Raw genomic sequence first — 13,767 nt, 5'->3', positions numbered from 1 at the left:
AACACTTTTCAGCTAAATCAACATGAAGATATTTACCTTGGAGAGAGGAGCACTGGAGCGAGAAGAGCTTGAGCTGTCACGGAAGAGAGATGCAAGGCTTGATGCAGAGCTGGTCCTATCTGAACTGCTGCTGGATCTGGATCTCCTGCTGCTCCTACTGCTGCTGCTGCGTTTGGAACTGCTACTGCTGCTGCTGCTACTGCTGCTGCTGCTACTGCTGCTGCTATTGTTCCTGCTGCTCTTGTGTCTAACGGCTGCAAGACTCATCTTATGGCTAGAGCGAGATGAAGAGCTTGAGGAGGAACTTGAGTCACGACTTGAAGAAGAGCTGCTGGAGCTGGAGGAGGAAGATGAGGAGCGGTTGCGTCTTGAGGACAAGAGTTTGTTGAGCTTCACCAGAACTGGTCCTCCTTTCTCAATGCTGTCATCGTCGCTCAGGTGGCGTTTAACGAGCTTCTCTGCAGCCTTTGCTCCAACCTTAACCTCCATCTCCAATCTCTCAACAACTTCACCTTCAACTTAAAGTAAAAGATAGTAATGCCATTAATACCTTTTGGTGAACAACATGCTTCTACAGAATATTCAATTGTTATTTTACCAGTGCTTACTTGGTGTCACAGAGAAAGAGAAGTTGTGGCTGCCAGCCAGTTTGTACAGGACAATGTCACGGATAGAGGCACAATTTACACTGGAAAACTTAAAACAGGCCTTCAGTCCAACATTATTGTACTTAGCACAGTATCTCTTGGCAAAGGAACGAATCTTGCGCTCAGTATTATACTCATCAGGTTCTTCTTCCATGGGAATGATTTCTGAGGATGATGACTGTAAGAGAAGTAAGTGATTAATTAATCACAATTTGACTGCAGATGTAGCAGTAGCTGTCAAAGATATGTTTAAAGTTACCATGCTATCTTCAGAGGAATCATGCTTGGATGAGAGAATATCGCTTGAGTTGAATTGCAAGACTTTGGTGGGGAGGAGGGGAGTGATTCTCTCAACAGAAGGTTCCTCGATGTTTCTTGCCACAGCAAAAGTTGTGAAACTGTTGAAGAGAAAAGGAACTAATTCAGCTGGGCTCTAAGTAAAAGAATAGAAATTATGTAATATTCTTCCAAGGGCTTACTTCAGAGCTGTGATGTTTTCAGGCACATCAACAGGAAGAGCTTCGAGCTTAAAGTCGCCCTCTTTGATGTCGAGTCTTACAACGATTTTGGCTGGCATAACCGAGTGGACTTTAGTGTTTGCTACCAGAGCAGCCTGGAGAATGTCGGTGTTAAGCCCCATAACTGCATATGTGTTCATGGCAACACTAGGGAAAAAAAGGAAATATTTTTATTTTAAGTTTATTCACATTATTCACATCATGATCAAGTAGTGTTAGACACTAGCCTCCTACCTTGGTCTGATCTCCGCCTCAAGCTGTATGTCTGTCTCCAGGAGACTCTTGAGGGCAAAATCTTCTGGGAGACGTGGTGATGTGTTGGGCTTGACTGAGAAAACAAAATAACTTGTGAGTTTTCCTGTTTTCCTTTTGCTTGGAATAAGGGAGTCAGAGTTAATTGAGAGTAGATACCAGTATCCTTACTAATCTTTAATTATTGCATTTCCAACTCTCAAAAAGAAGTTAAATTACAAACCCTGAATAACTTTTAATCTGAACTGTGTTTTACTCACTTTCAACATAGGCGGCAGCCACAGCAGCACTGTACAGACTAAGCTCCATTGGAAGACCAGCAGCAGTAGGAAGAATGCGTCGCATCTCAGCAGCCAGCACAGGCTTAGCATAGTGAAAGTTGGTGTCAGACAGGAGCAGAGCCTTAAGAGCCTCTCTTCCATATTCCTGGATGGGTAATTCCTTGCCATACTGTAAAGGAAAAGTACATAGTTCATGCAATGTCTCACAAAACATGATTTGCCTTGCTCTTGAGTGATTCCTGTCTGTATAATACCTCAACAGCCTTGTCAATCATGGGCTTGTCAATGTTAGCAAAAGCAATCTCTTGTCCAAAGAACTTGACATAGATAGAAGCCAGGGGTTTGCTGGTGGGCAAGGATCTCCATTCTGACATCTGTGAAGAGAGAACAAGGTGATATTTTCTCATGTTGGAATGTGTAATATTGTTTATTTTGATTTGTGACTTTTACTGTTGCTTACAGCCTTAATGACACGCTTCATCTTGGTGATCCTGTCAGTACTTTCAGAGAGAGAAGGGCTCTTTAGAATCAGTTCCTGCAGTCCTTCAATATTTGCCCCAACCTGTGGAGAAAACAAAAATTAGTAGTGTAAAAAATCAGTACATTTAGTATTTGTTTTTGAACTTCTGGGTGTCTTTTCAATAGCTTTTACCTCCAGGACTTCTGCAGTACTTCCAGTGAAGAAGGCTCTAGTCTTTGCAACAACAGTTTTTGGCAGGAAGGTGGCAGCATTGTTGATGTAAAAAGCAGTTGCAGTAGCACCAAGCATCAGGGAGCCTGATATAGGTTTTAATAAATAGGTTAACTAATATTTCATTAAAAACAAAACTCATTTTCTTTCATGTTGCCTTACTGTTATATATGTCCACATGTACAACTTTGCTATAACGCAGGCCCAGTCTGTCCAACTTTGGACTCAAGATTTTCATGGCAACTTTGCAAGCGGCAGCACTGCAATAGGAGCATTAAAGAGATGACTTAGCATGAATTGATACAACTTGATGGTAATTCAAGAACAGACAATTGCCTTACACATCAGAATTAATGGTTGCACGGCTCCAGCTTAGGGACTTCATGTGAGAGTAAGTGAAGCTTGCCACCTGCAGATTCTCCTCTGTTTTCACAGAGTTGGCAATAGTGGTCACCAAACCCATGGAGGGCCTTGTCTCGAAGATAACAATGCATGAAAGCATACGGAGCTCCGGGTGAAGAGCCTTGTCCATGTAGAGCTGGAGAGCCAGTGTCTGGACCTAATTCAGAGGAGAAAGATAAACTCACAATGGAGCTCTGTGAACAAACAAAAAAACTTTGAAACACTCAATATTAAAAACCCACCAGTCTGGGCTCCTTCTTTGCAATGTTCCTCAGAGCCATGATGGCTTCAACATGGATTTTCATTGGCAGGGTTGCAGCAGCAGTGCCATGGATGGGCATAATCTTAGTGATTGACTTGAAGCTGGATGGATGTCCGGCATTTCCCAAAACCTTGATGTACAGGGTGATGTTCTCTACCTCATTCTTTGCGATAGCATCTGAAAGTCGTTCTAGGATAGGCTGTTGATGGAAATTAGTCAATAACATGACCTATTTCTCAGTTTTTCTTCAGTTTGAAGCAACATTAAATGTATGTCATTAAATTACCTTTATGAGTTCAGCAGGACAAGCAACTGTCTCATTACAGTATTTATTAACCATTGTACCATATCCAAGGAAGACAACCTCACGCAGAAGTGGGTTTTCAACTACTTTGTTGCTGGCAATTAGGTTCTAGAAAAGTCCAAAAATCAGATATTGTATACATTCATACTTTCTTATTAGCAAAATATGTTGTTAACAAAGTGCAGGTTGCTAACCTGGAACAGCTTGATAACCTCAGGGTCAGCAGTCACCATGTGCACAGCTGCAACCAAAGCCTGAACTGCCTCAGCAACACTTATTTCCTCAGCCATGAACTTCTCTTGGATCAATCTAATAGCAGCTGGAGTACCAGTGGCAGGAATGGTATCCAAGAACCAGTGTCTGTGAATGCAAAGAGAAATTAAGTTTGAAAAAAGTTCCTTTTAAATCCTGTGTTGCTTTGCAAGTTATGTTCAGTCACCCATATGCACCTGTGAGGGGACATCTTCTTGTACCGGTCCCAGTACATTTCCAAATCTTCATAGCGGGCAACACGGAGGAGCTGTATCAGTTCCAAAAACTTCAGCGGTACATTTTCATGAACATTCTCCACGTTCGTGGTAGCCAGGTGATTCAGGGCCTCTTCAGTCTAACACCACACAATTTATATGAATGACATAATTTGAAGCCAGTATTCACATTATTTATTAATTTTGACCTTTCTTTAAAAACAGGCTAAACCATACCTGGGTCTGTGCATTGGTGATCTTGATGAGCTGAAGGGGTGTCTGAAGAAGTTCGTTGGAGAACTCGTACTTGAGAGATCCACGGTGACGATATTCAGCCTTGATAGATGGAATGGAGTCTTTCTGAATCTCAAGGAACTTCAACTTCTGCCTTTAAAATATGGTGCAAAAATGTTAGGTTAAAGTAAACTGAACAGTAATATCACCCCCACCCCCCCACCCCCCAACCCCCATTTTCTTAGTAACTCTTGACATACTTGGTCATCATTTGAGCAGCTCCATTATCCTCAGAGAAAGGTGAAAACTGGATCAACTCATTAACGTCCACCTTTAGGATCATGATGCCACTATCAAGTGGTTTCAAGGTGTAGCTGAATGTTGTGGTACCTCTCAGGTTTTTGGATTCCTGTGAATACAAATCAAATGTTAAATGTAATGTTCTGCTTTCAAAGATGTTTCCTTGGTGCATGATGGGTTTAACTTTACCTCCTGGCACTTTTCACATTTCTCAGTGTACGCCAACCCAATGTCCTTCATGAGTCTTTCCTGGCAGTTGTTCAAGTCCCTGGTCTTGGTCAGAAGGATGTTCTCAATACGTGCATCTTCACTAATGGAGTAGAGGGTCTTGCAAACGCCCTGGGTTCCGATCTGTGAAGAACAGAAACTGCTTTAGACTGAATCTTCAGGGCTACTCGCAAATACCTTCTCAAACAGGCCACCATGGAGGTCTTTCACAAACCTCCTGCAAGTCATAAACTTTGTGGGTCTTCTTGATGTTCAGCTGAAGAATATTCAGGATGCCTCTGTGGATGTTCAGCACCAGAGTCGAGATTCCTTCAGGGGCAAAGATTTTACCAACAACACCATCAGTGTATTCAAACTTGATGGGGATCTGGAACTGAGGTGCAAGGGCTTCCGTCAACTTGGTTGCTGGCACTGCTTGGTCCTTTGGCCAAATGCCGCTGTACTCAAAGAGCTCAGGTTCCACAAGCTGTAATTTAAATGAAGTTTGTTGGTAAAGTATGTGAAAAGTTAAATGATTGTTGTTACTTGTGGATTTATTTTTACCTTCAGCATGTGAATATTCTTGTCAGCTTCCCTGATTAAAAGTTTGGTACTGATTTTCAATCCAGCTCTTGCCAAACCTTCCTCAGGAAGACCACCCAGGATGAACGCTTCATACTTATACACGTAGGTCTTATCAGCAGCAAATTCAGGGGCTGTGAGCACAATTTTGCATAATAAGAATTAATCTGCATTATTTCCAAAACTGCACAATAAATCTATGGTATTAACAGAACATTAAACGACAGAATATGCTTAAATTCACTATGATAAGTCATTCTCATTTAAGCTTAGCTATGATAAATGTTGAATAATTTAGTTTACATTTAAATATTGAACTTACCTAAATTAAAACTTTGTCCAGCTAAGATGCAAATAAAAGAAAATTAATAGTCAAATATAATAAAAAGAATTACATAAAAGGATGAATAAGGAAGAAATATTTCTGAAGCTTTACAGAAAATATCAAAAACATCTAAAAGTTTCAACAAATGCCGCAAAAACAGCAAATTTAGCACCAAGCTTTAAAAAAGATGGTTTAAAACATCAGACATGCAATTTATGTATTAAAGCAGAGTAACACTCCTAAGAAAAATTATGTGAAAATAAAATAGGAAGAATAAAATCTTCAAAAAGTGGTGTATTCTACTTACCCACAAAGGCCAGAGTCAGGGATAGCACAACTGCTTTCATGGCTGATGAGGCTGTGTCAGTCAGTGGTGACAGGCAGCCTTTTATAGTGAAATTTCTGCTGTGTGGATGTGCTCGTTGCACTTGATTTGATGGATAACTTATTTATCTTTTAGTCAAAATCTGGTTTGAGCTACATTCATCAAAAGATGGAAAGTCAGGGTCACCTGACCTTGTTCTTTAATGCAGGTCAAATCTGAGCATCCTGTTCCAAAATTGTTACCAAAAAGTACAATTTACCAATTCCTGCTATAATTGTAAAATAGCTTTTACACATCCCTGACACTGGTATTTATTAATATGTGTACATTATTTTAAATGGCAATATTAACAAAGGATAACACATTTTCTGTTAGAAAGTCTTCAAACTTCAGAATATATACCCTTAAAAAATTAAAACTTGTTTGTTTTTTCCTGATCCAAGAGTTCCACTTTAGAAGGTATTTTTATAAAAGGGAATACAAAAATAACAAAATTCAATAATAAAAATGATTTTTCATTTCTGCTACATCTCCCTTATGCGAAACAAATAGAAAAACAAATTAAAAGAAGCAAAAAGTGAAAAATAGAAATCACAGAATTTGAAACATTTGTTCTATGTTTCTACATTTGCTAGTAATTTTCTTTATGTGTATACGTTTTCAGTTTTAGACCTCTCTTTTTTTTAGAGAACCCTAAGTTAAAAAATAAAGAGGAGCCTTGGTTAATTTCAAAAAGGTTGTGACAACTCTTCATCGATTTCAAAGTTCACTCAGAAAGGCAACCTAATAGTAGGTTATTTGCTTTCTTTGTTTGTTTTGGTCACTGTGACCAATAAGGTCAGGTAATTTTAGCAGGTCTGGCTGTTGCGACTTGAACAGTTTGACCTTAGTGGACGCAACTAATATTTTTATCATGTCTAGAAAGAATATTTTCATTCTATCAATATTTGTGCTACTGTTTTTATTTTATTTTATCCAGGCCAGCACATTCTAGGAACATAATGGAGAAGGTTTAAATGCACGATAAGAAGCTTTCAAAAAATAAAACCTTCTTATTAGCACTGGTTATTCCATCTTTTTAAAGTTACAATTAGAAATGTCAGGGCTCCTCTGGTTTTAGTGTCCATTATTAACCAGATACATCACATTGAACATTTAAAATATAACTATTAAGCTTGGACTGTAGTTCTTTGTTGTAGAATTTGGCAATATTGAGACTATAAATCTCTGAGTCAGCCCCCACTTTAGGTTCAATGATTCACTAGAGTCTCATAATGTATCTGCCAATAATCAGCATTATTATTCAGTCAACAAATAATGCCAATATTACATATTATTATTGGTATAATAAGCATTTTAAAATGAAAAACAAGACTGGCCTGAGGTTTTAAAGATAAGGTTGTTTTCTCCAGGAAAGTAAGTGCTGAATACAGCACATAGGAGAAAAATACCAATCTGCCATTATTTTTTTCTGTCATTTATTTAGAAATGAATAATATATTTTAACTGTTTGGCAGAAATGGCCTGTACTTGTATAGCGCTTTATCAAGTCCACAGAGACCTCAAAGCACTTCACACCACATTCAGTCATTCACCCATTCATACACACATTGTCAGTGGTAAGCTACATTGTAGCCACAGCTGCCTTGGGGCAGACTGACAGAAGTGAGGCTGCCATACACAGGCGCCACCGAACCCTCTGACCACCATCAGTAGGCAAGGTGGGTGAAGTGTCTTGCCCAAGGACACAACGACTGAGACAGACATAGCAGGGGCTCGTACCGGCAACCCACCGGTTACAAGACAAACCATCGCTATGGTCGCCCCCATAAACAGCAACGAAACAGAAACAGCATATTATCATCTCAATCTCTGCGATTGACATGAGTACACTGTTGCCAAAAGGATTTGTAAAAAAGTATTAATTTGTTTTCACCCACAAATGAATTTGTATTAATTCTTAATCCAACATTATGTTGTTCACCCCTTTGTAACTAGACCAGCTTCAACTCTTCTGAAAAGGCTTTCCAAAGGGATTTGGAGTGTGTTTATGGGAATTATCAACCTTTCTTCTGCAAGTGCGTTTGTGAGGTCAGATTCAGATGTTGGACAAGAGTCAGGTCAATCATGTCCTTCCTCATGAAACTCAAAACCGTGTCTTTATTTACCTTGCCAATGACAATGGTGTACAGTCATGATGAAACAGAACTGGCCAGTCCCCAATTCAATTCAATTCCATTCAGTTTATTTATATAGCGCCAATTCACAACACATGTCGTCTCAAGGCACTTCACAAAAGTCAGGTACATACATCCAATTAATCCTAATCATTGAACAGTTCAATCAGATTCAGTTATTTATTCAAATTGGATAAAAAGTTTTTCTGTCTAAGGAAACCCAGCGGATTGCATCCAGTCAGTGACTTGCAGCATTCCCTCCTCCTGGATGAGCATGTAGAGACAGTGGACAGTCACTGGCGTTGACTTTGCAGCAATCCCTCATACTGAGCATGAATGCAGCGACAGTGGAGAGGAAAAACTCCCTTTTAACAGAAAGAAACCTCCAGCAGCTCAGTGTGAGCAGCCATCTGCCACGACCGACTGGGGGTTTGAGAGAACAGAGCAGAGACACAAAAAGAACACAGAAGCACTGATCCAGGAGTCCTTTCTATGGGAAGGAAAAGTAAATGTTAATGGATGTAGCTCCTTTAGGCGTTTCACCAAGAAATAATGAACAGATAAACTCGGACCCAGTTTTCAAGGTTAGAGTCTGAAAGAGAGCACATATAATTAGTTACAGTAAAAGCTCAGTCAATTGCTATATCTAGGAGAGAGAAAGGGTTAAACACTGAAAGACAGTGCCATGTGGATCATCGGTAGAGGGTGAGCATTAAGTTGTTGCCAGCAGAAGCTCGGACGATGCCCCTCTCCAGAAAGGTGTCACAGGTAGACACAGAGTCAGGCCAGGTGTAGCTAGGAAGAGAAAAGAGGGAGAACATAAAGTTAAAAACTGAAATAACAACAAATAATGCAGAATTAGAAAGTAGTGTGAGAATGTAGCGAAGTGGTCATTATGTCCTCCAGCAGCCTAAGCCTATAGCAGCATAACTACAGATAGCTCAGGATAACCTAAGGCACTCTAACTATAAGCTTCATCAAAAAGGGAAGTTTTAAGCCTAGCCTTTAAAGTAGACAGTTTGTCCATCTAGAGCCCACTGATGGTCATTGTTATACTAAAAACCACAACGATTGGGATACCTCTCTCTGTCAGATTGATTATAACCATTGGAAAAGAGAGGGGGTCATACAGGTCAGACAAAATGTTCCTACCAAGTTAGGAGTACAAAATATTTCAGATGCCTTGGTATATTGATGCATTAAGAGTTTTTTCACTGGATCTAAGGGGTTGAGCCAAACTCCCCCTAAAAAACAGGCTGAGACCATAAATCTCTCTACACCAAACTTTGCTCCTTTTCTAACTCTGGATTTTATTCACCTCTGTTCTTGGAAGTGATTGGAACACATTCATTTAATCATTTGTTGCAATACTTTTGACAATATAGTGCTTGTAGAATTGTCATGGTTTAACTGTAAGACTCTAGTCAAGTCAAGTCAAGTTTATTTATATAGCGCTTTTCAGCAACAAGGCACTCAAAGCGCTGTACATGACGAAAAACATTACAATGATACAGAAAGTCAAACACAGAAAAACAAATCAAATGACACTAATAATCCTTGGGAGTAATAATAATAATTAATAATCCTTCCAAGTTAACTGGTAGAAATTGGTTCCAAGTCACTCTTAATATTAAAGCATCTTATGCTAAAAGAAGAAAATAATATTGATAGTCTCATCATTCCACTGAATTCTAACAAGGGAAGCTGAGTCACTGGTACAAAACAGCTTTAATCCACATTTTCAGGTGCTAATTATATATTTATTTTACTGGTACTGAAGTTGGACTAAGTAATAAGAGTCCATTGTAGTCTAACTAAGAAAGCTGGGTCATTGATGTAAGAGCAGCTATAGTCCAAATCTTCTATTACTAATAATGTTCGGTTTTTGCTGGTAATCCTTCTGATAAAACTAAAAATCTATGAAAAAGTAATGAAATCACACAATTAGGTGCAGGGCTAAGCAACACACAAGAAAGAAGATTTTGCAAGAGTGCGGTGGAATCCTTGGGGTGCGAATATATAACTGTGAGTGTGTGTGCAAGAATTAGATGCTCAACACAGATAGAGCGCCATTGTCCTTGAGGAGAGAGATGGACGTTTTCTCAATCGGCCGCAAAGTCTTATCTGGGTCACAGCTTTTCGGGGGTGCTGAGAAAGAGCGCCATGTTTACAAAACATCCAGGAGATATTTTGTCGATAGCCACTTAGCAGAAGTTGCCAAAGCCACGTTGGGGCACCAGATTTAGAAAAACAATAAATACAAGTGTTATGGTTCAAGCAGTTGTGTGGATTTCCAACCACTGTAAGAGTTTTTACTGTTAAATCTCAATTGTGAATCTAAATATCCAAATTTCAATCAATCAATCAATCAATCAATCAGTCAGTCAGTCAGTCAATCAATCAATCAGTCAATCTTGAATTAAACAGCACATTTCAAATGAAAAGGCAACTCAAAGTGTTTTACAGTTTAAAAACATGTCAACAGAAGCCTTCATATAGACAAGAAATACAGAGGAGCAGAGCACACACACACACACACACACACACACACACACACACACAAACATCAACACAAATTCTAGAAATAATTAAATATAAATGATGACTGAAAACTAATACTAACTGTAAAGAACGAAGGTTAATCAACTATGAAAAGAAAAAATGAAGGGCGTTGTTTCTGATAAATTGTGGGTAAAAATAAAATAAAGGTATACACTGTTGGAATAATTGAATATAGATTTATCTTATATTTTCTCCTATTCTTTAACTTGACTATTTGATCTTATAACCTTTCATGATGTTTGTGTGAGTAAAGGATGTGTGAGTTGTCTGCAGGCAAAGGTCATAAATGGAGCTGAGAAGGCAGCAGTTGCAGTTGAGGAGGTCATAAAAGATGAAGGCTGATTGCGCTGAACAGAAGATGCACTGATCTTAAAATGATGGAGACTGTGGAAGTGTGTTGTTAAAAGATAAAGGTGTTTATGACCTGTTTACGATGCAGCTGTTTTTTCCCATCCTTTAGAGAAAAATGTTCTTTGTAACTAGGGACCCCCGAAAAATAATAAAGAGTGGAACGGACAGATGGTTTTCAGAGCGGTGCAAGATTTGTAACTGAAAGCACATCTCTATCCGTTCTCCTCGCAGTGAGTAAATAATGAATTCTTTGTCTTTCTCTTCTTTTTGTGATGTTATAAGTATTTTAGGTTGTTTAAACCTGACATACACATAGTGCATAAATAAATGCATTGAAAAAATCACAAAAAAAAGGTAAACAAAAATAGCATTCTTAAAATCAAATCAAAAAGCAGCATGAAAATGAAAGCAACATTGCAGTTGAGTTTTGGAATAATTACACAAACTTTGTAGTTATTTTAATTGACATATTGGCAAAACAAAGCGTAGCCTGATGACTTGACATCTTTCACAAAGCCTAACGCTTAATCTTTTTAACTCTGAGAATCAGGACAAATTATCAAGACTTCAGGTTTGATCTGTAAGAATTTATTTGAAATCAGTAAAATGATTACTATCCCTTTTTTGAACTTTGGGGAGCACAGCAATGCATGATGTTCTCATTAGTGTGAATGGATCCATTCGGACTAAGTGCCAGGCTGAATTGAATATGAAAGGAAAACTGATAAACTGATATTTTTGCTTCAAATGAAAAAGGTTTCATTTCATATTTTTAATAGGTGAAAAATACTGGAAGGTTAGTGTGAAAACAATGATGAAATAATAATACAATCATAAAAATAACTCTTTTCATTGTTGTTATATAGAAAAATGCAAGGTTGTCAAACTCGTTTTCTCTCGTTTTTGTAGCAATGTCAGAAAAAGGCATTTTTTGGTCTTGCAAATTTAACTTTTAATGTATTTTACGAAAAAGAATCCGTTCCAATGGATCTTTTCTGTTATTTATAATTCTGTTAGATTTAGGCTTAAGTAATCTTTTCATTTTACCAATACTTTTTTTTTTTCCTAACCAGAAGTAATATTAATGTTTTTGAGCGGCCCAGCCAGTCCTGAGTTGAATCTGACAGAGAATCTGTGGAGGTGGCTAAAGATTAGGGTGATGGCATGGAGGTTTCTCAACCTTAAATATGTGAACTCATCACCAGAAAATTTCAGTGAAAACATTGAAAAAGCTGGCAGCAATTATAAGAAGGGATTGATTACTGTTATGCCAATGAAGATTTATCCAAAGGAATAAGTGAATTTTGACATGGCAATTAAAAATGTGAATAAAAGTAGATACATTATGATATTATTATTTTCATTATTTATTTCCAAATAATCATTTTAGATTGTTGTAATATTTTTTGAGAGATGCCAGTTCACTATCAAAAACAAGCTTCTCGGGTTGAATACAACCTTGTTAAACCTGAATCTGTTAGGGGTATAAATAATTTTGGCCTAACTGTGTCTTAGGTTCATTTAGATACTAGTATTTTTTTCTAGTGTTATGCTGAATGATTTCAAGCATTCTGTTGGAAAGATGACCATTGTTGAACTGACCGATGCCAATATGTGTCATTTTATTAATACCATCTCATTAATAAAACATCTCGTCTTAAAGTAATGTTGATTATTCAGTCTGTTGTTGTTGAATCTGACAGAGGTCCAAAGTGCTGAAATGAAACCTGTAAAAATCAGAAAAGCCTTCATAATTTTCTTTAAAACATATTCTTTTAAATTCTAGAAAGTCATATTTTAATGTAATTTAAGGAAGAAAGAGAATAAGCATAACAACAGAATTATAAAGTCCACCAAAATATTGAAATTTTTCCAATCAATATTTTTCAGACATATCCAGAAAATACATTCAGTGCCCTGCACATTGTTATGAATACAAAATTAAAATAAACAAATTAAACAATACGTTCATAGTCATTGCTGGGAACAAAAATAGCATTTGTTTTCCATTTCTGCTTGAAAACTATTTCCTCTTCACCTTCAACATCCTACTTCACAATGAAATGCAGTAGATGGAATATGTTTCATCAGGTTCTGAGTTACAGTAAATCATCCATGTATATGATGCATAAAAATCAGGATTTGCATAGGCAGGCCTGGAAAATACTATGCTTTTCCGAAAATGAATACACTTTATCTTTTCTGCAGGGAAGAATTTTTAAATAGGAATGTTTTGTCATAATTCCATATCGATGAGAAGCAAAACAATTATCTTAATGAGAAACCATCCAAAATTAAAATGACGAGCTGCAGCTGCAGTGCCTGTGGGTCACACCCTGAGGAGAAGGAGGAAGAGAAAACACCTAAACAACCTCCACACAGCTCTGTGGATGTGACACATGCATACTTTCACAGTCACAAAGTAGCTGAAAAAATATTGTCTGCAAATGTGTGGTATGTTGTGTTCTTTGGAAAGAAATTCATGCTGAGGTTGGTCGTTAGAGGAACAGGTTGTTCTGGCCCATGGAGATAACCTTTGATGTTTGTGTTGTCCAGAATTACAAAGTAAGCTCAACGTTCATGACTTGAAGGCATGATCTGCAATGACATCATCTTGATAAAGCTAATCAATTTAGAGTAGAAAGGAAAAAAACTCAGACAGAAAGTTGTGAGAGAAGTCACATCTTTTAACACTTGTTAGTGACCAAGATTTTCCTCCACGTCAAGATTTAGCAAATTAAAAGCCAAAATATGATAAAGATTATGGTGTGAATTTGTAATAGTTCAAATATGTTAAAGAAGAATGCTCTGGATATTTATACCTGTTATTTTTTTAATTATTTGATTATATTGATTGTTAATGCTTTGAATGAAATATAA

At 37.7% G+C, this 13,767-nt stretch overlaps 1 protein-coding gene across 1 annotated transcript in view; it reads right to left on the bottom strand.

Moving 5' to 3' along the window:
* Positions 1-13,767, bottom strand: part of LOC124873916 — a 32,115-nt gene that overhangs the window by 2,567 nt on the left and 15,781 nt on the right. The window contains 21 exon segments of the mRNA XM_047374969.1: positions 4-518; positions 609-825; positions 907-1,045; positions 1,127-1,312; positions 1,400-1,493; positions 1,678-1,867; positions 1,953-2,072; positions 2,159-2,260; positions 2,351-2,475; positions 2,552-2,649; positions 2,731-2,948; positions 3,034-3,252; positions 3,340-3,465; positions 3,552-3,717; positions 3,807-3,964; positions 4,062-4,212; positions 4,319-4,467; positions 4,548-4,709; positions 4,801-5,052; positions 5,130-5,299; positions 5,777-5,830. Coding sequence (XP_047230925.1) covers positions 4-518; positions 609-825; positions 907-1,045; positions 1,127-1,312; positions 1,400-1,493; positions 1,678-1,867; positions 1,953-2,072; positions 2,159-2,260; positions 2,351-2,475; positions 2,552-2,649; positions 2,731-2,948; positions 3,034-3,252; positions 3,340-3,465; positions 3,552-3,717; positions 3,807-3,964; positions 4,062-4,212; positions 4,319-4,467; positions 4,548-4,709; positions 4,801-5,052; positions 5,130-5,299; positions 5,777-5,830 — 3,611 coding nt within the window.

This window comes from Girardinichthys multiradiatus, chromosome 9 (genome assembly GCF_021462225.1).
Source record: "Girardinichthys multiradiatus isolate DD_20200921_A chromosome 9, DD_fGirMul_XY1, whole genome shotgun sequence".
Taxonomy (NCBI): Eukaryota; Metazoa; Chordata; class Actinopteri; order Cyprinodontiformes; family Goodeidae; genus Girardinichthys; species Girardinichthys multiradiatus.
This window is presented reverse-complemented; position numbering and strand designations above follow the sequence as displayed.